Source organism: Neolamprologus brichardi, chromosome 5 (genome assembly GCF_056152115.1).
Source record: "Neolamprologus brichardi isolate AB-2024 chromosome 5, ASM5615211v1, whole genome shotgun sequence".
Classification (NCBI taxonomy): Eukaryota; Metazoa; Chordata; class Actinopteri; order Cichliformes; family Cichlidae; genus Neolamprologus; species Neolamprologus brichardi.
This window is the reverse complement of record NC_142108.1, coordinates 32,400,001-32,423,701: the sequence shown is the minus strand read 5'-3', so window position 1 is coordinate 32,423,701 and position 23,701 is coordinate 32,400,001. Positions and strand designations below refer to the sequence as shown.

The following is a 23,701-nucleotide window of genomic DNA, read 5'->3' as shown; positions in this document are numbered from 1 at the left end:
CGATCAGGGGAAGTGGAGACACATGAGAACACAGCTGACTCGAATGAAACACAATGACAATACAGGGGAGAGTAACACCAACTACAATGAACAAAGAACACCAGACTCTTCCAAAATAAAACAGGAAACACGGAGACATAGACATGGAGATAAAACATGACATGAACTTAACCGCATAGACATGAAACGTAGACGCAGGAACCAGGGAGACTGAGTACAGGCGGAGATGACAGAGATATCTAAGAAATAAGGTCTGAAAAGCAACCAAGAATTTAACTAGATTAAAAATGAATACAAAAAATACATAAAACTCAAACACTGGGTCACACGACCCAGTACCGTGACAGAGGTGAGGGAACAAAATTTTAGGTCAGAGAAGAGAAACGATCAAGAAACAACAATGGACGCCAAACACCCGAGAGACAAACAGCCAAAGGCAAACTAGTCTGACCGACCGTTTTAGTACTAAGACACATTTTAACCATAAATGTAGACAACATTTAGTTTCGTATACTTGATGATATATAGTTTGTTATGAGGAGGCAGTGCTAACCACCGTGACCACACTCTGACACACACTTGTTCATCCACACTCAAGATGAAATCTCAAACCAAATAAGGGAAACGATCAAACCTGGTGATGGTTTTTAGTCTTTACTTTCAAATTTTCTCCCCTGGTGCAGAAATATTGGAGAAAACTGTTTATGTGCTTGATTTGTCTGTAAGAGTTTATATGTGAGATTAGTGTCATCCTGGTTTGACAAACAGCAGATCGAGTTGTGTTTATTTCTTCCAGCTGTTTGTGTATTAAATGTGTTTCATAATTCAGTTCATGAATTTGAATGAATTGGCTTTGATAATGAACACAAAACTTGTAAACAGATATAAACGCACACTTTCTATCATTTTTGTGTCCTGAGAGTGTACAAATGTTCTCTTTGCTTTAAAAACTTGTGTGTTTGGTCATGGGACTGCTTATACGTGCTTCTTTTAAAACCACAGCTATTTTAATCACCACCATCTTTTTCTACTCCATCACTTCCTCCTTCTCAAATCACACCCTCAAACATTTGAGTTATGAGTTAACCACAGCAAACATTTCTGGCACAACTTTCAAGGTTTGAACCAGCTGACATATACCGGGTTAGTATTGGTTAATTGGTTAAGTCACGCCCATGTAAATACTGGACTAAGTCATTAATGATGAAGACGGGGTGAGGAGACATAATCCACACCTGTCTTAAAATACATGCATGAAACACATAAAAAGAATATTACAAATATGCAAAAAATGATAACAAAGAAAAACATTTAATTCAAAAAGAAGTCAGTGCAGCAGTTAGATTTAAAAACAAGAGGACATCATCACATGGATTAACATTTCTGGAAAGGTCCTCATTTATGTCTCTCAAATTTAGACTTAAAACGAGACTACTTACTCCCTCTTTTACTGAAAAAATAAACAGAAATAGATAAATAGACATTAGACGTGTGAGAATGATTGACAGAGCAAAAAAGGGTCCAGTTCACAAAAACTCATTGATAGAAAAATCCCCATTCATACCTCTAGGGTGCAGAGACTCGTAAAACAAAATATATATCAACTTCTCTATTTTTCTGGATAAAATTAATATTACGACCTCTTTGGTTTAGTTTAATGGATAGATCATTAAATCATTCGTCTTTGAGGGGGTTGAGTTATGATTTAACCTCATATAACTCTGAACGAGGTGGAACTATTTCGACCAAATGATATTATCTCATGTTAGTTTACAGTGACAGGATGTTTGTAGAAATGTGACAATCAAATATCTGATTGAAAAGAGCTACAAGTGATTGCATAAGGCAATGTTTTCATTGAGCATGCAGACATTACTCCTACTCCTGGAGGATATTAATGAGCTTTAGTTGACAAAACGACGACAAGGAACACTGAGCCGCCATCTTAAATAGCGGCTCAGGCAATCAGACAGATCAACGGCAGGTGGTTGATGAGGCCAGGTGCCCGGGCCACGGGCGGGAGATGAGAACTCAGACAGAAGAGAGGGAGAGACAGCAACACAAACACATGGCCTGAAACTAGGTCAGCCAGGGAGGCATGGAGACCATCACAAGACCATAATGAAACTAATAAAAGTAACTTACTGTAATTTACTCTACTTATCTAAAAAGCTTTAAAAACACTGGGTGCAAAGTGCTTTGACAACCAAGCAAATACAAATACTACATTTAAACAGAAAGATGGACATTAGTGTCAAAGAGTAAAGTTAGGACAGAAGTCAAAAAACAACATAGTGGACAGAAATGAAATTATTAATAGAACTGAGTAAACAAGAATAATAAAAAAGATTTGCAAATGACTAAAAGCTATAAGTGATGATCATGGACCAATGAAAAAAAAGATAAGTAACATCACAGTATGATCTAAGGAGCTTGGAAAGAAAAGCGTCTGGACTTCTGTAAGTCGCTTGAAGACGTTTCACCTTCATCCGAGAAGCTTCTTCAGTTCTAAGGTCAAATGGTGGAGAGTCCCAGATTTAAACCTAGTGGGAGTTTCCCCCCAAAGAGGGACAAAAGGACCCGCTGATGATCCTCTACCTAATCACATGAGCCAAGGTGTGAAACTGGGTGTAGGTCACAATCAGCCAGGGTTTCAGGTGAGCTCATTGTGAAACTTGGCTCCACCTTATCATGTGATTTCCTGAGGTCAGATGGCCCAGGATGTGAGTGGGCGTTAAGGCGTCTGGGAAGGATCTCAAAACTGGATTATAGATGGCAGAGAGTTGGTGTCGTAAACCACCGCCTCTGTTCAAAGATGGTCGCTCACAGTGGACATAGATGCTTCTTTCACTCCTCTTTCAAACCATCTGTCCTCTCTGTCCAAAATGTGAACATTGGCATCCTCAAAGAGGGACCTTTGACCTTTAGATGCAGATGGACAGCTGTTTCTTGTCCCGTGGAGGTGGCAAAATAATTTTGGAAATTGTTGCCCTCATCTTGTGCTTAGATCTGCTTTAACGTGTTTGCTGCTCAGTGACGTTAATGTGATCCACATCCTGTTGTCTTTACGTAGGCTGACTGAAACTAAAAAACATGGGGACAGTGGAGGATATGTCGTCACCCTTTTCATAATTCCTGTTTATAATGATAACTGCTGTTGTTATCAGGTCTGTCACTACTCTGTAAAACGTTTTCAGTTTTAGAGGCAATAAAGTTATTTCATGTTTACAGTTTGCAGTTATAATTGTCAGTTTCAGAATCTGCAGACAGAAGGGATTCGTTTTTATTGTAGTGCTGGTACGGTGGGTGAAATAACAACTTTAATTTAAAAGATCTAGTTTTGATGATATTTTATATGTAAAATATCAGATGACTCGTGTAGTTATTCCTGTAATAAAAATGAAAACACTCAAGAGGATCTTCAGAAGCAGAATGCCTTTTATTATCATTTTATTATAAAACAGAAACAACACTGAGGTGCTGCTTCTCCACTTCCCACATTAAACCAAACTGTTTTGGCAGAAGATAATAATTCAATAGTAATTAAATAATACAATATGACATATAACCATACAAAAACTGGCACACAGCAGCTCACCTGTATCACATACTCAGTGTCAAAGCCCAGTGCTCCCATGTCTTAATGAAGATACTGTTACTATGCCACATGTATAAATGTACACTTCTGTCTGACACACTGGTACGATCACATTAACACCATTTGACAAACATTTCACTGTGACATGTATGGCTTCAATAGAGAGAAGTCTAAAAACATGTCTCTGCTTCATCGTGGTGAAGAGTGACCTGATTGTAAAAGCGACTCTCAATTTACTGGTTGATCTACGGCCCCACCCTCACCTCTGGTCACGAGCTTTGGCTGGTGACCGAAAGAATGAGATTGTGGATGCAAGCAGCGAATATGAGCTCACTCTGAAGGGCGGCTGGCCTCTCCCTTAGCGATAGGGTGAAGAGGTCAGCCATCAGGATGGGTGGCTGGCTCCTTCACATTGAAAGGAGCCAGTTGTTGAGGTGGTTCGGGCTTCTGAACTTCTACTGGGCACCTCCTGGGTCAGGTGGTCTGGGCATGTCCACCTCCTCCCACCGGGAGGAGGTGGACATGCTGTAGAGATTATATCTCTCGACTGGCCTGGAAACACCTGGATGTTACCTGGGCAAGCTATAGGTGGCTATAAAAAAAAAAAACTATAAAAAACGATACGTAAATCGCTCCGTGTGCTCGGCTGAAATAAGAATCCTGTTTTGACCTGTTTGTGACAATCATGTTGTGTTGTGTTATGCCATCATCACACTGTTATCCACTGGACTTTTTTTTGATTTTAGGCTAACTAGGGGTGGGGGAAAAAATCGATACTGTGTAGTATCGAGATATTTTGTTTGCTAATAATGTATCGATACAGGGACAGCAGAAATCAATATATTGTTACAAAAAGGTTTTTGTGGACTGGAACATGATCTGACTTCAGAGCATGTTGATCCTTTTTCTGAGCAAGAATCCAAATGTGTTAAACTTTTTTTTTGGCAGCAATAAACATGACAGTTTACTTATTTTATTTTAAGACATGTTTTATTTTAATTAAGTTTAAAACTTTTTTATTTAATGTAAAATTATATTTTGTTTTAATTTACTTTCAAATTCTTCAGTTGCTGAAGGGGCTGCATAGTTTTCATAAACTGCACAGTTCAGAATAGCTATAATTGTACCAGATGGTTGATTCAGTTAAGTTGGACTAGACTGTAATACAAACCGTTCAGTTTGTCAACAATAAAACTGAAATGAGAGAAAGACTGAGTGTGAGACTTTGATATTAGAGAAAATGAATATTGATAAAGTTTACCTTTATGTACAGAATCTGAATATCGCAAAATATTTTAAAAAATTGCAATAATATTGTATCGTGCGTTAAGTATTGTGATAATATTGTATCGTGCGTTAAGTATCGTGATAATATCGTATCGTGGGATGTATGGTGATTCCCACCTCTATCATTACAACAGTGATCTAGTAGTAACATGGGGTCAGGGGTGGAGGGGTGATTTTTGAATGTATACTGGTAAAAAACACATTAAAAACAACAATAAAAATGCACATGCAAACATGAATACAAACATGAATTTGCTTTCTTCATTGCAATAATATAGATATTTGTTGGGATGTTAGAGACTGGAACTCTCTACTGTGCAGTTTGTGTTGTTTGCTTTTCTAAAGTTGTGATCATGTAGTGTTAAAGTTTCATTAATGTTTGCTGGTTTTGTTGTAAGTTGATGACATGAGAGTGGATATTAAATAGCATTAAATGAATAAAAATAAATGAACTGTTTTGTCTTTCATGTTATATTCCTTTAACCCTTTAAAACCGGTCGGAGCAGCACGCTCTGTTTTGCCTAACTATTTTTAAATCCCGGTAGCTCTGCAACCAAGTAAGCTAGCGCAATAATTTTTTTGCATATGAAACCAGAGAAGTTGTACTTATATCTTATGCCATCAGCTTGTCACAGTTTCCTTCCACATATAGCTTTGCAAAAACTGCATAAAAAGCACTTGCAGGAACAAAAACATAATATTCCAGAAACACGCTTTGCTGATCCGATCAGCTGTTCATAACACTTCCTACGTTGGAATAGACGTCAGAGCGAACTTTCGCATGTCCGCCATGACCTGCCCGAAACCGGAAGTGATGTCATTTTCGCGGAAATGTAGTTTTTTACCATCAGGGCCTTATGAGCCTATACTGGTGTTTTTAAAAGTTATCTTTGACTTTATGACTTTCTGTGTCGTTTCTGGGATGCTTAGGACTCATATTGCACTGCTGGAAATAGTTTATTTTGATGCATATGCTGCTTTTTTGCAAATTTGCATTATAATATTTATTTTCGTTTTTCCTGCAGTGTATAAAAATTGGTGTATTTCAAAAATAAAACTATGGAGACACTCAAAATAAATTTCCTGTGGTGGGAAACTATTTTGTGCAACTTTTTTGTATTTACAGTTTTGAGGGATAAGCCTCTTAAATTTCTCTAACTAGAAATATATGTTAAAAAAGCAAAAAACGATTTTCAATTTTTTTGTAGTTTATTGCACTTTTTTGCAATTTATGTAATTACTATGCACTTAATGCAGACATATTATTAAAATTTGGACTATAATGATTGTATTGATGTATAGCAACTTGAAATGCTCCCAAAAATGGCTCCACAGCATGTAAAAATATAATATAAGCTCTGGCGGACTTGGTTCTATGGTAGGTCTTAAAGGATTAAGACAACAAACAAACATATTTTAAGAGACTGTGATAGTAACAATTTTTGCAAAAACATGAGAGCTAACCGATATGGACAACAAATACAAGTCTTGTGCACATTACACCTACAGGAGCTGTTCAGCCACAGAAATACCACAAAGCTCCAGGTGCAGTTTTTTACTGGTGTTTGCTGATGATAATGAGAGAAGAGGTGTGGAAGTCTGCAGTCACTGAGGCAGTAATGTTAGTCGCTGTTATGCGCTGTGGCCTCAGCAAGCTTCACGTGACCCTGGTGCGAGATGTACATTAAATGAAACGATGGTGATCATGCACGTTTTATCTTTGTTTTTAACTTAATATGCTTTTAGCCATAGAACCAATAACCCTGTAACCTGTACGTGTAAAAGGAAACATTCTTGTAAACCACAGAAAACATCAGAGGAAGTGGTTTGATACTGAAGGGTGGAGGCTAATTTTGTGTGTTTGAGATAAATTACTACATGCAAAGAGATTTTGAACTCTAATGAGACTACCTAATGTAATGAGGTATATAAATATATACGTACTGTGTAGTATAAACCACAGGAATAGTGAACTGACTAAAGGGATAGATTTCGTAACATAAAAAGGGCAGATTTTTAGAGTAGAATACAAAAGAGTAGAATATGAGTAGAGTATAAATTATCTCAAAAAAGAGGTAATAAAAAAACTCTTGTCTTAGCCCCAGTGGGTCTGTGATATGAAGGGAAACTAAGCAGGATTTTATTTTTGTACAAAATTATCTCTGAGATTACAGCTAGCTGAAGCTGTTGATGTAAGCTATCATTGCCCAATAAGCAAAACCAGCTACTCTTTTAGTTTAGTTAAAAACAGCTTTTAAAACTAGAGGTCTTAAATCTGCAGAGCTGGATCACTAAAAAGGTCCAAACTTGCAGTTTCTCTCTCTCTTTAAATCAAATGTGCAATCTAATGATCCCAGGAGGGACATTTTATAAAGCATTAAGTGTCTGAATCATCCCAACACTGAATTCTTGTTTTGGTCATGAAAAAATATTCGATTTAGTTACATTTTTTTGTAAATGCACTTTAAATTGTAATGCACACATAATAAGACACTGAAACTGATTTTAATGTATCTTTAAATGGCTCATTAATTGTTCCCAAAACATATTTGTACTTTTTTAGCTAGTAATTGACAAAATCTTAAATATGTGAAATGCTTCATATTTTTCATGCTGCCCATAAAAACATGTAAAAAGTATCTAAATCAGCTTTCCAGTTCAACCAGGGAAATTTTCACCAACTCGTTCACACTGACGCACACAGCATTTATTTCCTGTTTACTGGCAATCAAAAGAAGTAAGTTACACAGAGGGAGGAGCTGTGTTTAAGGAAAAAAATTAAAAAGGACAGACAGGAAGGCGGGGCGAGAAAGTTTTAAGTCACATACGGGTGAAATTCAAGATACAACCCTGGAGAGTCTCAGAGAAACCAGTGAAAGCAAACAAGCCGAGGATACATCAGACTCTTAAAGAAGCATCGACACGCAGCACGGTGATGTTACTGCTACTACTCATCGTCTCACTCACAGGTAAAAAGATAACTAACACTTGTTAATACAACAGACTACTGAATGTTATATTACAATAAATATGCTGCTGGTGATTATGTGTTTTTGGATTAGTTTAAGCTTTTTATTTTTTTATTTTTTTATTTTTTTTAAATTTCTTACTTTTTAAGTCTGTTCATATATTTTAAAAATGGCAAAAAGGTTTTTACAACTCAAGCAAACAATCACATTTTAATCATATATAATATATAAATAGAAAAACTAAAATTGTGCTCATGCACTTTAATAAAATATACCATCTTAAAAATGTTAACATTAATTATGTGCACCATTTGTTTTCTTTTACATAACACATTTCCGCCTTGTTTATTAAAGCTTTTAGGAAGTAAACGTCTGATTGGATAATCTCGGGTCGTACCATCTGAACATAGCAGCCTGAGTCTGTCGCTACAACAAACACTGAATTTAAATAGTTACATGGATGAGACCTCATGAACCAGGCAACAAATCAAAAACAGGTCTTAGTGTACAAATATCTTTGTGGTATAAGAAGTGTTAAAAATTGTATTTCTCTCATACATTTCACGAACAAACATGCATGAAATTAATGTTGACTTTGACTACGTGACTGCAGCTCCAGATTCTTACAAAGAGATTTTTTTCATTTTCAGGTTGTGAGGCTGAATCTGGAGTGAGAGCGTGTCATCATCGATGGGCTGAAATCACCTGCAAATATCCTGAAACAAATAACAAATATCAGGACATTGAAGTAGTTCTTTCCAATAGAACATCTGTACGAAGCTCTAAGAAGGACATGTGGGAAGATAAAGATAAAGGCAGACTTTTCCTCTACCATGATACAAAAAATAAAAATCTCAGGGTTGCAATAAGACATGTTATAGAGCGGGATTTAGGGAGGTACAGGTGTACATTTTTCCAAAGCTCGAACTCATCTGACATACAGGAAGGAAAACTGGAGACTGGTAAGAAATATCATCATCATTGTGTCAGACACCAGACGAGGCACACACAGGAAATCAGAATATTTGATTAAAAAATCGATGCAGAACAAAAGAGGAGTTTAGGAAACACTGGGAACTTTTTTCTGGCTCATGAGCTGCAGTACGAACTTTTCTAAAACATTTCCACAGTTAGTGAGTCCCCATCTATTCAAAGTAATGCAGCCAAGGACATTTCAAAAAGTCACCTGAACATAAAAGAAACACGACGAGTCCTTAAAATAAACTGCTTTAATTCTCTGATTTGTTTACAGAGCATGTAAACTGCCCGCCAAAATTTCTCAGCGTGTACAGAACAGCGAACAGCACCATCACATGTGATTATCCAGATGTTTACAAGTCCCACACAAAGTTCTTCTGTAAAAAGAACCATTATACCTGTGAGAACATTTTATCAACAAAAGGGAAGTTTACTCTCACAGGCAGCAGCCGTGCCTTAAACATTTCCATCAGTCAGGTGACCTCACAGGATGCTGGTGATTATGTGTGTGGAGTGGAATCAAGTAATGGAAGTTACAGATATTCACACACATATGTACACCTGAAAGTTATAGGTGAGTATTCCACATGTTCAGTCTCACAGGTTTAAATGATAAAAGCTGGCTGATAAGCTGAAGGCAAATATTTGTCTTTTTGTCTTCAGATATTCAACCTGTAACACAAACTATTGGGCAGAACTTCACATACCAGTGCAACTACAACCAGGATGTCTCCTTATGTATAAAATTCCTCTGCAAAGGAGAAGATTCAACTGTGTGCAAACAGCTAGTAACCACCACAGAGCCTGACGTGAAACAGAGGTTTATAATGAAAAAGAACAACGGGAGTATCACCATTACAGTGAGAGAAGTAACAGCAAACGATAGTGGGATATACTGGTGTGGAGCGAGAGTCCCTCACAAACACAATGAAACACGTGACGACTTCTTTGATGGATTTAATTTGACTGTAGGTAAGTTGTGCTGTTTGTTGTGTGGGTGACTGTCGAGATCAACTTTTCAAAGAAAATATGTCACTTTTTAAGACATTTGCTCGTCGTCAGTCAGAAATCAAAAGGAAATGTGAGGTAACACAGACTGTTTTCTCCTGGACTATAAGTGGAATATTAGGGCTATGCTACAATCATAATTAACAGCAATAGCAGGGTAATGTTTTGTGATATAACAACATCACGTCTTTAGTTTCCCTAGTGCACATAACAATGGATAGAAATTAAGAAAGGCTTTAAGGTACTGGTTAAAAAACAACATAAATAAATAAAAGTTTCTTTTAAATTTTACTGTGTGACAGTCCTGTGCAGGCAAGGTTTAGTAACAAAATACCAGCATTTTAAATGTTATACTTAAGCTAGGACACTTTTGTCTTTGCATTTGTCTTATGTTGCATCACCACATAAGTCCTCCTTTCCCAATATTGTGTCATCAGTGATAGCAAATCCTTGGGAAAAGTGAAAAATGTCCTAATTATATTTGCCCTAATATGCAGCCTACAAGCTGCAAGCAGATGATGAAATTTTCCCTTTTCTCTAACATATCATCAGAAATATCCCAAATTTCCTTAAAATATGACATCATTTTAAAAGGTTGATGTCCCACCCCGACTAACTTATACTTAAAAGTGCAGTCGAGACCTTTAGTTAATTATTTAACATCAATATTATCGATAATGATCGACACCAGAAACTGTGTATTAAAAACATACATTGGTTTCTAGACTTTTGAAGTCTGACTGATAAGGTTTCGGGTGCCACCATGTTCTGCGTTCCGTACAGTGTAACAGTGAAACACACAGAAACACATCTGCTTATTAGCAGTTTAACAGACTGCTAATGCTAGCATTCTATTAGCTGCATGGCGTGCACCACATAGCAGGCTGTACAAGTCTGTTCAGTCACACCTCAAATGCTACTGAAAGGTCTGGATCAGAACTAGTGAAAGTGAGGTCAAGAGATTAATTAATAGGTGAGTAACAAAGAATAATTCCTGTGCATCATTTGCATCGGTTACAAAGTCTGCAAAAGTCTATTCTGCAAAAGCACTTGACAAAGTTCACTGTATGAATGTAATAACCTCTGAGGCTGTTGCTGTTTATGCTTCAGTCTTCCTGCACCACCTTCACCACCTAACTAATGCTGTCCATCCCACGGACTAACCTCAAATCTCGTGGTGATAGATCCTTCTCTGTGGCAGGTCCCAGACTTTGGAATAGTCTCCCCTTAAATATTAGATCTGCACAAACACTGGAGCAATTTAAATCATTACTAAAGACACATTTCTATGCCCTGGCTTTTAACACACTATGACCCAAGTATTTTGGTCTTCTTTGAATTAGTTTAGTTATTGTTTTAATTCTTTTACTGTCCTATTACTGTTTTTATTGTTATTATTGTATTACATTGTTGCTTTTTAATGCCATTTTTATATTGTTAAGCACTTTGTGCAGCATCGGCTTTTTGAAATGTGCTATATAAATAAATTTGACCTTGACCTTCACCACCTGCAGAGGTGTGACGTGAATATTTACAGGTTTATCTTGATGAACATTCACTTTCCTATATATATTTAATATGAAGGGGAAATCTCAGAGCACAATACTTTTTAGAAAAACTTTTCCCCCACAGTGCAGTCTTCTTAATACGGAGCCTCGCAGGGGACATGGGAGAAAAAAAAATTAAGACGGACTCGGGATGTCGCAAAACAAACTCGGGATCTCGCAAAACTTTTGCGAGATCTCGCAAAACAAACTCGGGATCTCGCAAAACTTTTGCGAGATCTCGCAAACGTTTTAGCCGCATTCTTCAGACGCTGGCTCGAAGCCGACCGGGAGGTCGAGGCACGATGTGCCGGGAAAGCGGTGTTCCTCCCGGCTGTAGTAGGTCTCGAACGGGAGGTCTCGACCTCCCGACCTCCCGTTAGCTTCAAGCTAATGGGAAGAATGCGGCTAAAACTTTTGCGAGACCTCGCAAAACTTTTGCGAGATCTCGCAAACGTTTTAGCCGCATTCTTCAGACGCTGGCTCGAAGCCGACCGGGAGGTCGAGGCACGATGTGCCGGGAAAGCGGTGTTCCTCCCGGCTGTAGTAGGTCTCGAACGGGAGGTCTCGACCTCCCGACCTCCCGTTAGCTTCAAGCTAATGGGAAGAATGCGGCTAAAACTTTTGCGAGATCTCGCAAAACTTTTGCAAGGTCCCGAGTTTGTTTTGCGAGATCTCGCAAAAGTTTTGCGAGATCCCGAGTTTGTTTTGCGAGATCTCGCAAAAGTTTTGCGAGATCCCGAGTTTGTTTTGCGAGATCTCGCAAAAGTCAGTCTTAATTTTTTTTTCTCCCATGTCCCCTGCCTGGCTCCGTATCTTAATATTCAAGGAAAACATATAACATGTTCACAGCGTCAGTGTTTTCACCTGGGGAGGGCACTAGTCTAGCTTTTAGTTTATTACAACAAGTCCTAGAGTCCATCAGCCTTAAACATCTTTAAGTTTAATCTGCACGATATCTGAAACTCTCTGTAACTCGCTTTACTGCAACAGAAGAATTTAGTTTAGAGAAGTTATTATAATGTGTAATGTCTGCACTGCTGAACCTTTGACGATATGTTGCTGTGCAGGATGTGAAAAATGATTTCAAAATATTTCTGTCTCAAAACAAACAAAAAACTCAAACAGATTCTCATCGTTTGAGCTTTTTCTTAAAGGAATAAGACTTAATATTCAAAATTGTGTGTTTTGCATATTAACATCAGTTGTTTCAGTTATATAAGATACGACTTTCTGAACACTCTCCTTTTCTTCAAGGTCCGACACCACAAAGTAGTCCACATCCACATGAGAACAAATTTGGTGAGAGTGCACATTTACTATCTCGCAGAAAACAAACATTTTCATGACGTCACGACAGTGTTGTGTGATGATTGCATGTGAATCAGTTTCCAGTCATCCTGACTCTTTTTGTTTTTTCTGAGGCAGGTGTCGTGTTGATCGTCTGTATGGCTTTTCTGCTGCTAGTGCTGCTGATGGTTGTCATAGTTTTGATCCTTATTTACAAACGTAAGTTCATTTATCACTTACCTTCATTTTTACACCGATATCTAATCATACATCTGGCAGAAAGTTGCCGTGACCAGGTGAGATTTCCAGATCTAAGACGTCAAGACGGAGTGAGCAGCAGAAGACGGTGGTTAGTTTCTAGCAGGTAAAAAGTTGGCGAGAAGGACCAGTGACAGAGGAGGCCGACCAGCACTATAGTGGTACTAACAATCTGGCGGAAAGTGAAGGTATCAGCTGGTCCTTAAATACTGACAGGTTATTACTAGAGATGAGCCGTAGTTGAGGGAAGCTGGATGTGAGAATCGGAGCTTCCGGAGCGCATTGTGGAAAAATATGCCAAACAGCAACACACACACTGGATCCTGACAGATGTCAAATGAAGAGCTAGTTAAGTTGAAATGAATCTACGTTGTTCTGTTTCTTTTTGATTTCTCAGGCCTTTCACGTTCAAAGGATACAGGAAGTGAAGCAACAGCACAGAATATCAAAGAGGTGAGAGAATGGTGCACTATGTGTGACTGTGACTGTGCTATGATCCACGCAATCACAGGGAGCTTTCTGATGCAGGACCATATACTTGGCTGCCAGCAACCACGTGCCAACCAATCAGTCAATGCATATTTTTTTACTAAAGACCTGTGGTTGCCAGGGGGGTCACTGACACCTCTCTAGTCCACTGCGTCCAGGGAATTAGCAGTTTCCTAGCAACAACAGCACCCTGCAGCAACAACAGCAACCAGAATACACATGAAAGTAGAGTCACCGCCACATCATCAGCAGAGTGTACCTGCTAACACTGACTGATTGAAAGCTCTCCCAAGTAAAAAAATAGAGAACTGATTTAATGGATACATGATTAGAAATCCCTGGTTTCGCTTTTTTGGCCATTTTCATATCATTTTATTTGCCAGCGTTCTGAACTAAGCATTGCTTAACAGTTTTAGCAACACCAATTTGAATTTCAAGATGTACAGATAATGATTGATGATAAACCTCATCAGATCAAATATAAACAGCTCAAACTGTCATTTCTTCTCCTCTTTCTGGCAAGGACAATATCTATGAAGAAATAGAGGAGCATTTCCAGAGTCCAGGCTCAGAAAATGCCACAAACACAGTTTATCTCACCGTCGATCATCCTACAAACCATCCCGCCTCACTCCATTACTCCACCATCAACTTTCCGATCAGCTCTGACATAGCTGCTGCTGAGACACTGATCCTCACGCCCAGCTCATCGGCCTGCAAATATTCGACTGTGAAGCACAGCACGAGTCTGACTACGTCGACTGCCACACACCCACTCAGACCTCCACAGGAGCCTCTCTACTCAAAAGTCGACAAGTTGAAGCCAAAACAGAAATAAGGTCTGTGAAGAAATATGAAATACATTGACTCATTTATGTCAAATTGTGTATAGTAATAAAAAAAATGAAGAGGTGCAAAACAAGTGTATCAAAATGTTGGCAACAAACTGAAAAGGAAGTGTGCTGACGTAGAGCTCGACATGTTTTGAAACCAGTCTGATAAGATGAAACTTGCGGTTCTGTTGCGTAGATAAATTCTCTCTACATTTCCTTCCTTGAGATGTTTTTGGTTACAAAATATGAATCTGCTTGCATGCGTTTCTTGTTTGTCCTTGTGCTTTCATGGATGCTGGTATAGTGATAGGATTCACACAATTTTGTAATATTTCTATGATCACAGTTCTCACATTTCTTAGTGGAATCTTGTGATATTTGGAAATGATAAAAATAGTTTAAATCCAAGATTTGAAAGGAAATCTATTTTCAAATCAAACTGGAAATGTCTTTATTCTCTGCGTGGTTATGTTTAACTTAAAAGACTCCATATTCAGCAAGAAAGCCTTGATAATGTTAGTGTTGCATAAAGTCAGAGTTTATGAAAAAAAACTATATATTTTATTGTTGTACCAATGGTAAATGGTCTGATTCTTATATAGCACTTTTGTACTCTCCCGGAGTACTCAAACCACATGCCTTATTCACGCATTCACACCCACTCATACAAGCACTTCTATACACAAGTGCAAACTAACCTGCATTCACACACATTCACACTCCGATGAACGCATCGGAGGGCAACTTGGGGTTCAATTCAATTCAATTCAATTTTATTTATATAGCGCCAAATCACAACAAAAGTCGCCTCAAGGCGCTTCATAGATACAGAGAAAAACCCAAGAATCATATGACCCCCTATGAGCAGCACTTTGGTGACAGTGGGAAGGAAAAACTCCCTTTTAACAGGAAGAAACCTCCGGCAGAACCAGGCTCAGGGAGGGGCGGGGCCATCTGCTGCGATTGGTTGGGGTGAGAGAAGGAAGACAGGATAAAGACATGCTGTGGAAGAGAGACAGAGATTAATAACAGATATGATTCAATGCAGAGAGGACTGTTAACACATAGTGAGTGAGAAAGGTGACTTGAGTTAGTATCTTGCCCAAGGATACTTGACACGCAGACTGGGGAAGCCAAGGATCGAACCACCTACCTTCTGATCCTTGGCTGATCTGCTCTACCACCTAAGCCACAGCCACCCCAGTGGTAAGCCTTTACCTAGAAGGAGAACTATTGGTGGACTATTTTACCTGTGACACTCCACCAATAGGAAGTCAAAACGTGGTCTAGGAGTCAGTCAAACTGAATTAAGCAGCATCATTTTTAATAAAATGACATCAGGACGCTGAGCCTCCACTGGTTTAAATCTGTACTCTCCGTCATTCTCCCTTTCAGACTCTCACTCATGCAATCCACCCCTGTCAACCTCAAACACACCTCAGCTGGAGCCATCCAAACCTCAGTCTTCATCCTCACCACCACCGGCGTCTAGACGTATCACTGCTGGGATTGTGCTCTGCCATGATGGGTTGATGGAGTCTGACTGCCAAATACAATAATTTCTCTGTCTCAGTAAATCATGTTGTTTTAAACGAACTCTCCTTATTGAAATGCTTTTGAGACATTATTTGAGTGCTTAATCTCCTCTCTGACACATCCCTGGTATCTTTTTAACAAACCCACAGACCGTATATATGAAAAATTCACAAACCATTTTAGCATTTGTCTTGAATGATTTGCATTTTACAGGGAACACAGACAAACCTCGAGAGGTTCAGATTACTTGGTATGTTTTTTACTGGTAAGAATGAGAGAGATGTGCTGTGGGCGCAACTTTTCAGGACATTTGAGGTTAGTTTAAACACAGCAAGCTGTTCATCTCATTGTTTTAAGCAAAAATAAAACTGGTGATATTTCCATCCATAAGGTTGATGGGAAAGTGGCAGCAAGCAAATATAGATAAAGCAGTGAGAAAATGTTCTTGTCTCCTTTTCCCCACATATTGTTCTCACTCCAGTGTTATTTGAGAGTCGCTAACCTTGCAGCTAAAGCATACAGTATACATTATCTGTACTGAGACGGAGTGAAGTCCAGTCCACTAATGCCACCTGCAGTAAAGAGCCATTATCTAGAACCAGATTAACTTCCAACACATCTTCACTTGTACAATACATCTGAAACTTTCAATGTTTTTTCTATTCCTGCTTCTTGTAAATAAACTATTGCCTAAATAAAATGTTGTTGTGTATTCATTTTAATCTGACACCAGTAAGAAAACACATGTCAGTTTATACACCTTTAGAAATCATCACTCCTATTATTTAGGGTGATACAAGTAGGAACTAACATCAACTGTACCAACCTGATTCAAACCTGTTTTTAATATCTATAATCAAACAAAATGAAATATATACAGGACATATATAAGTATGATGAGCCGTCTGGACCAAAAATGCCAGGGCTGTTTTTTTTGGGGGGGTTGCCATGTTGGAGTTGCACAGCAATCAGCAGTTAAATTAAAATGCCGTTTGTGGATCTAGATGGAAAAAAGTTCTTCAAAATTAGTTTGAAATTTAAGGAAAGATGTAAGCAGGTAGATGAGGAAACTGGCTTTAGTAGTACTATAATTTTTGGAATATAGTTACAGTTTTCTATAATAGCTACTACAACCATGATACTAACCGCGAGAAACGCGAGATTGTGTGACATAAATGACAAAAAAAATGTTTTGTTGGTCATTCATTTTTGTCATGACATCACTTTGATTAGTTGAGTATCTGAGGCTGAGACCACAGGACCGTAAAACATGATTGTTGGGCTTCATTTCTGTATTGAACAGTCATTTAAGATTAGCTAGTAAATAACAATTAGCTAATGTTGTTCATGAGACTAAAGTCATCTCACTGTGGTAATGTAAATATATCATGGCCAATATTATAGTAGTCAGATTATTATGATATATATATATATATATATACATATATATACATATATATGCTGAAAGTACAAACATCACTAATGTCACATAACTTTGCCGACATGTGGCCAACAGCAATGTTTTAATGTTCTTCATTATTAAACATTCGCACATGAATAAGTGACGTCATATTCAGTACTTACTTTTTACAGTTCACTTTTCGGCCGCTCCCTTCTGCCGTATTTTGCGGCAAAATTATCCACACCCACCGCCGCGCTATGAATTGTGGGATATATGGGACCACGAAGCGTGCACCGGACCACGTTTGATATTTGGGGAAATCAACGGCGCATTTGGAGTATGCATTTGAAGTACACTTCGAATTGGGACAGCCGTCGTCGCGTGGCGGTGACGTAATCGCACTTAAAATGCGTACTTCAAGTGTGCAGACCCTGAATTGGGACACAGCAACGGAGATTACACACAGGTGGGGGACACAACAGAGAGCGATTAACGTGACGAGACTAGGGAGGCAAACTGAAAACACTCACATAAGACGCAGACCTTCACAATAAAACAGGAACTTACACATGAAAGGACACAAACTAAGAAACGCGGACTTGATACAGGAACACACGGGCAGAACAGAGTAAACACTAAACAGAGGAAGAACAGAACCAACAATCACACTAATAGAAAACACAAAACGCTGGGTCAAAAGGACCCATGACCATGACAGAAAGAAACATTTTGAGTCCTTATAAGATGAATAAATATTTGATTTCACTGTTTTGTTTACAGAGCTTGAAAACTGCCAAGGAACAATAAATCTCATTTTGTACAAAAAAGCTAAAACATGTGACTTTCCTGGAGGTGATTACAAGTCTGAGGTCACGTTGTTCTGTAGAAAGAACAATTTCACCTGTGAAGATATTTTATCAACAGCTTATCCTCTAAAGTCGAAAGGATTATTCATTCTCACAAACACCAGCCATGGCTTCAGCACCTCTATCAGTCATGTGTCTTCATGGGATTCTGGTGTTTACTGGTGCGCAGTGGTATCAAATGATGGAAGATTTTCACTCAAACAAGTAAATCTCAAAGTTCTATGTGAGTATAAACCATTTTCAGCTTCTGAAGTTCAAATAATACATGAAAGCAAGTCTCACAGTTTGCATGTTGACTAATGTTCATGCTTTTTTTTCTACTTCTATAGCTGCAATAGAAAAATCAGCCGCTGTTGGAAAGACTGTCATCTACTGGTGTAAATACAACCAGGCTATCTCCTCACTTACAAAATGTTTCTGTAAGGGAGAAGATCCATCTATATGTAAGCCTCTCATAAACACCAGAGAGCCTTATATAAATAGGTTTTCCATGAATGACGATAATATAAAGAACAAAATGACTATAACAGTGAGAGAAATAACATTAAATGACAGTGGGACATACTGGTGTGGAGCAGAAAGCACCGACAACCAAACAAGCAACGTTTTCTTTGGCAGATTGTTCCTGACTGTAGGTGAGTCATGATTTTTATATTATTTCAAATTATTATAATAATTTAGTAAGGGCTATCCATGAAAGCAGCCACTTTGAGATGTACAGTAAACCACAAAAGGAGTTCCATGACAGGAAGTCTTAAAACTTATTTAAACGGTAGTTTTAACTGTAGTTTTCCCTAACATGAAAGATGAATATATCCACTGACCTGCCGTCTGTTTCTTTCTAAACTTTTAAAAGTCTGAATGTTTGGATTTTGGACACCATCAGGTTGTTTTTTGAAACCAGAGGTGATATTTACATAATCTGATTGTGCAAAAATATTAGTTAATGCTAGCAAGCTGCATTTTTGAACTGTATGAATGCAACACGCAAATATCTGTTCATTAATCCTGAGAAACACTATAATACTATAAATGTAATAATGAAATACTAAGCGCAAATTGGGATGATCTGTACTAGGGGTGGGTTTTGATAATTGATTTATCGATTAAAATCGATTATAGCTTGGATAACGTGATATCGATTCATTAAAATCCTGAATCGATTTTTTAATATAAATTTATTTTGCCTGAAACACCAGAATCTCAGGTTAAACCTCACAAAATTTCAACAACCACCAAACAACTTAAACAGTAAATGAGAGCAGATACACGGATTCTGCACAAAGACGTAAACACAAAGTGCGGACCGCCGACGGATCAGAATCAGTGAGATGTCGCCTTTCTCACCCGACGGCACGGACACGGTCGGGGCTGAAAGCCAACAGCAAACAAATTTAAGTACAATAATGGCAACATTTAACAATTCACTCTAACAGTGCAAATATTCCTAAAGATGAAAAGATGGCTACTCCAAAACCCCAAATCCAACCGGTGACTTCTCTCTGTGGTAAGACGCTCCGCTCTGACTCCTGGTGACACAAACACACACACAGTTCAGCAGGTAATCTACAATTGATAGCGAGGTCTTTACTCATTGAAACATATAAGTCGACGGTTGTACTTAACGGATTCACTCAAGAATCCTGCACTGCCTGGAGCTCAGCCACACTCTTACCCATATGGAAAAGATATATATAAATCTTATAAAGTTTGTATCTGTCTTGTGTGAAACTTGTATGAAAAGCAGCATATAAGATTGAAAACAGATATAAGATCCCTTGAAAATTATATAAATGAAACTTTTATGTTTTGGATACTTCCTAAAACAATATATGAAAGTAATGAGAAAGTGGCCACTTTCATGAGTAAATCATATGAGCCTTATATGATTCACTATATGAAGTAGGCAGTGTTGGGAGACGTGGTGAGAGAGTACTTTTACTTTTTCATTTAAGTAAAATTCACTTTAAATTCCTCAGCATAGAAATGTGAGCGTCACAAACGTTTTCTTTTTAACTGATGCTGAATATGTTTCTGTTTTATTTGCGAGGCGTCTCTGAGGCCATCTTTTCTGTGATCGTCTGTGTGGCTGTGCTGCTTTTTGTGATACTGATGATCCTAATCTATAAACATAAGTTCCTGTTTGTTTGCACAACATTACTAGATATGCTCATTTGTACCCACAAACCACATTCATGGACTTCCTTATCTCACACCGATGATGTCTAAAAACACAGCAGCAAAAGTATGCAGACATTTCTTCATTAAAGCTGATAATCTTTGTAAATGTCCACTTAAATCCAAAACATAAACTGCTCGTTTATGTTTTGCTGTCTTTGTTTTCTGTTTAACAGGATTTTCACGTTCAAAAAACAGAGGAAATGGTGCAGCAGCATGCCGTACCAAAGAGGTTTGTGTGGAAATGTTGCTTTTTTTATGTCTTGCTGGTGTGCGGTGTAGTTTTACTGTGCAACACTTCTGCAGCAAACAAGATCAAAACCTCGTTTTCTTCCCAGTGTGTTCATCTGAAGTTCACCGTACACAGGATCTCTTTTCTTTATCTGGCTTCACTTTTCCAGTCTAGGTGTCAGCATGTTCACATGAAGGAGGCGCTGTTGACAGCATGTCACTGATCAGGAACAACCTCGTTCATTCATCTGCAATCACAGCTCAATGTCATTAGTTTTTAGTTTACTGTCTTAGCTTAGACATAACCAACTCAGCATAACCAGTGTTGGGAAGGTTACTTTTAAAATGTATTCCACTACAGACAGTGTTGGGGAGTAACGGAATACATGTACCGCCGTTACGTATTTAAAATACAAAATATGAGTAACTGTATTCCGTTACAGTTACCGTTTAAAAAGGTGGTATTTAGAATACAGTTACTTTGTTGAAATAAATGGATTACACGGCGGTACTTCCCTGTTTCATATTGTGGCGGGTCAGGACTGTTTGGGTTTTGTTTGACAGCTACGTTCTGTTGTTCCAGGCGGCAGCGTTACGGTTGCCATGGTTACAGGGTGACGCTCTCTCTGGGTGAGAGAGCTTGTTGTTGTTGTTGTTGTGCTAAGCTAATAGGCAGAATGCTACAGGCATAGCTCTAAAGAATGTAGCATCATAGGCAGTGTAGTCCGTGCTGCAGGGAGAATGGACTGCCATACACGTTATGTGTCTGTGAGCGAGGGAGGGAGAAAAAGGAAAAGTACGAGCTGTCATCGAGCAAAAACGGGAGCTGGAAGCATGTAAATATAATAATAACCACTGCAGCCAAGAAGAGTGCCTGACGAGCCCAGTTGTAAGTAAGCTATTAAGACTCGACTGTACACCGTGTTCCTGTTTTCCTCCAAAAACAATAAGTTCTGTTGGAGCAGCCTTTCAACGCCTCTCTCTGTCTCTGCTAGCAAAGTTGACCCAGACAACAAAGTAAAGCTAGTTTTCAGCTACGAGCCGACACAGAACCCCCCACCGTATTAGCCAGAGGTCCCTTTACTACGGTTCGGAGCCGCGGACCTTCAGTAACAGTAATAAATCACAGCAATAGTACATTCATGTAGTTGTAAACAGCATGATAATATATTAAGTAATCCAAAGTATTCAGACTACGTTACTCTCATTGAGTAACGTAACGGAATACGTTACAGAATACATTTTGGGGCATGTATTCTGTATTCTGTAATGGAATACATTTTAAAAGTAACCTTCCCAACACTGGAAGTAGGCCACATCTTATGCAAGTCTTTTATAAGGTTTTTCTATTTCTTTTCCACATGGGTTTGGTTGCTCCTGATGAGAGTAATCTGCTACAGCTGGCTGCAGGTGATGAGCAGGTGTGGCTGGAACACCACAGGAACAGGAACACTTCCGAGTCGCGGCGACCAAAACATCTGCGAAGAGGAACACAACAACAGGTCTGTGGGTGTGAGGATAATGGTACATTAAACGTACTATTATCCTCATAAAAACATGAAAAAGATCTGGATACTCCTGCCCTTAAAACCTAAAACATTTCAGTCTGCAGTGTAAAGAGATTCATTTACTTATAACTGATTCCATTCCTAGTTTTTATTATAGAATTATTAAGTGATTTCTGATGTTCAGTCACATGCTTCTACCAAACCGCCCTTTCACACCCAAACAAGCCACTTATTTCCTGTTTAATGCAAAAAGTTGTGTTTGTGTTTGTCAGAGGTGGCGGTGGTGAATGGGCCATGAGAGGAAGAGGGAGGGGTGGTTAGAACGGTAGGCGTGAAAAATTCTGGCCACAAAAGCTGAAAATCAGCAAACAAAACTGCCAAGCAACAGACTGGAGACAAACAACGAAGACATAAAGCTTCAAAACCAGTATAATGAAGTTACTGCTCCTACTCATCCTCTCTCTGACCACAGGTAATACGATTACTAACAGTTGCTTACAGTGATAACAGACTTGTATATTAATTATTATATTACTGGTATATAAAGTTTTTTTTCAACACATTTTGTTCTAGTTTGACCTTTTTTAATCTGTTTGTATAAAACTATGTGTAAAATTCTACGGTAATACAAAAATCATCTATGATTACACAAAGCTCGAGGCTCACAAACTCAGAAAAGGCTTGTAAGCATAGCAGCTTATTTTCTTTCATTTTCAGGTTGTGAGGCTGAATCTGAAGTGAGAGCGTGTCAGCATCGATGGGCTGAAATCACCTGCAAATATCCTGAAACAAATAACAAATATCAGTACATTGAAGTAGTTCTTTCCAGTGGAACACCTGTACGAAGCTCTGAGAAGGACGTGTGGGAAGATAATGGCAGACTTTTCCTCTACCATGATACAAAAAATAAAAATCTCAGGGTTGCAATAAGACATGTTAAAGAGCGAGAGTTTGGAGAGTACAGGTGTGTTTTCCAAAGATCGAACTCATCTGACAAACAGGAAGGAAAACTGGAGACTGGTAAGAAATGTGACATCTGTTCAAATAATAATAATAATAATGAAATATTAATCAATTTCCATAGTCTGCGAGTCCTCATCAATTTAAAGTCACTGCCTATGGAGCTAAATTTTAAATACTTTATTTCTCTGATTTGTTTACAGAGCATGTAAACTGCCCGCCAACATTTCTCAGCGTGTACAAAACAGCGAACAGCATCATCACATGTGATTATCCAGATGTTTACAAGTCCCACACAAAGTTCTTCTGTAAAAAGAACCATTATACCTGTGAGAACATTTTATCAACAAAAGGGAAGTTTACTCTCACAGGCAGCAGCCGTGCCTTAAACATTTCCATCAGTCATGTGGCCTCACAGGATGCTGGTGATTATGTGTGTGGAGTGGAATCAAGTGATGGAAGTTACAGATATTCACACACATATGTACACCTGAAAGTTATAGGTGAGTATTCCACATGTTCAGTATCACAGGTTTAAATGATAAAAGCTGGCTGATAAGCTGAAGGCAAATATTTGTCTTTTTGTCTTCAGATATTCAACCTGTAACACAAACTATTGGGCAGAACTTCACATACCAGTGCAACTACAACCAGAATGTCTCCTCATGTATAAAATTCCTCTGCAAAGGAGAAGATTCAACTGTGTGCACACAGCTAGTAACCACCACAGAGCCTGACGTGAAACAGAGGTTTATAATGAAAAAGA

The 23,701-nt window shown here is 38.4% G+C and overlaps 3 protein-coding genes across 3 annotated transcripts in view; all 3 read left to right on the top strand.

The window, feature by feature from the left end:
- Window positions 1-7,820: 7,820 nt before the first annotated feature.
- Window positions 7,821-16,478, top strand: LOC118455619 (polymeric immunoglobulin receptor-like). Its single transcript, XM_087841218.1, has 9 exons — window positions 7,821-7,854; window positions 8,505-8,816; window positions 9,107-9,406; window positions 9,496-9,804; window positions 12,642-12,686; window positions 12,813-12,893; window positions 13,330-13,385; window positions 13,945-14,260; window positions 15,650-16,478. The coding sequence occupies exons 1-8, from the start codon at window positions 7,821-7,823 to the stop codon at window positions 14,257-14,259; spliced, it is 1,452 nt and encodes a 483-aa protein (XP_087697344.1). The 3' UTR covers window position 14,260; window positions 15,650-16,478.
- On the top strand, window positions 14,543-20,287 carry LOC148102842 (polymeric immunoglobulin receptor-like). The gene is made up of 5 exons (XM_087841217.1): window positions 14,543-14,552; window positions 15,650-15,748; window positions 17,973-18,281; window positions 18,388-18,693; window positions 20,109-20,287. Exons 1-5 carry the CDS (start codon window positions 14,543-14,545, stop codon window positions 20,285-20,287), a joined length of 903 nt encoding a protein of 300 aa, XP_087697343.1.
- Window positions 20,288-22,356: 2,069 nt separating this feature from the next.
- Window positions 22,357-23,701, top strand: part of LOC148102841 (polymeric immunoglobulin receptor-like) — a 5,491-nt gene continuing 4,146 nt past the window's right edge. Inside the window, exons 1-4 of the mRNA XM_087841089.1 lie at window positions 22,357-22,447; window positions 22,693-22,995; window positions 23,139-23,438; window positions 23,528-23,701. The exon at window positions 23,528-23,701 is cut by the window's right edge and continues 141 nt beyond it. Of these exons, the coding sequence (XP_087697215.1) occupies window positions 22,408-22,447; window positions 22,693-22,995; window positions 23,139-23,438; window positions 23,528-23,701 (817 nt within the window). The 5' untranslated portion in view covers window positions 22,357-22,407. The remainder of the gene's footprint in view (window positions 22,448-22,692; window positions 22,996-23,138; window positions 23,439-23,527) is intronic.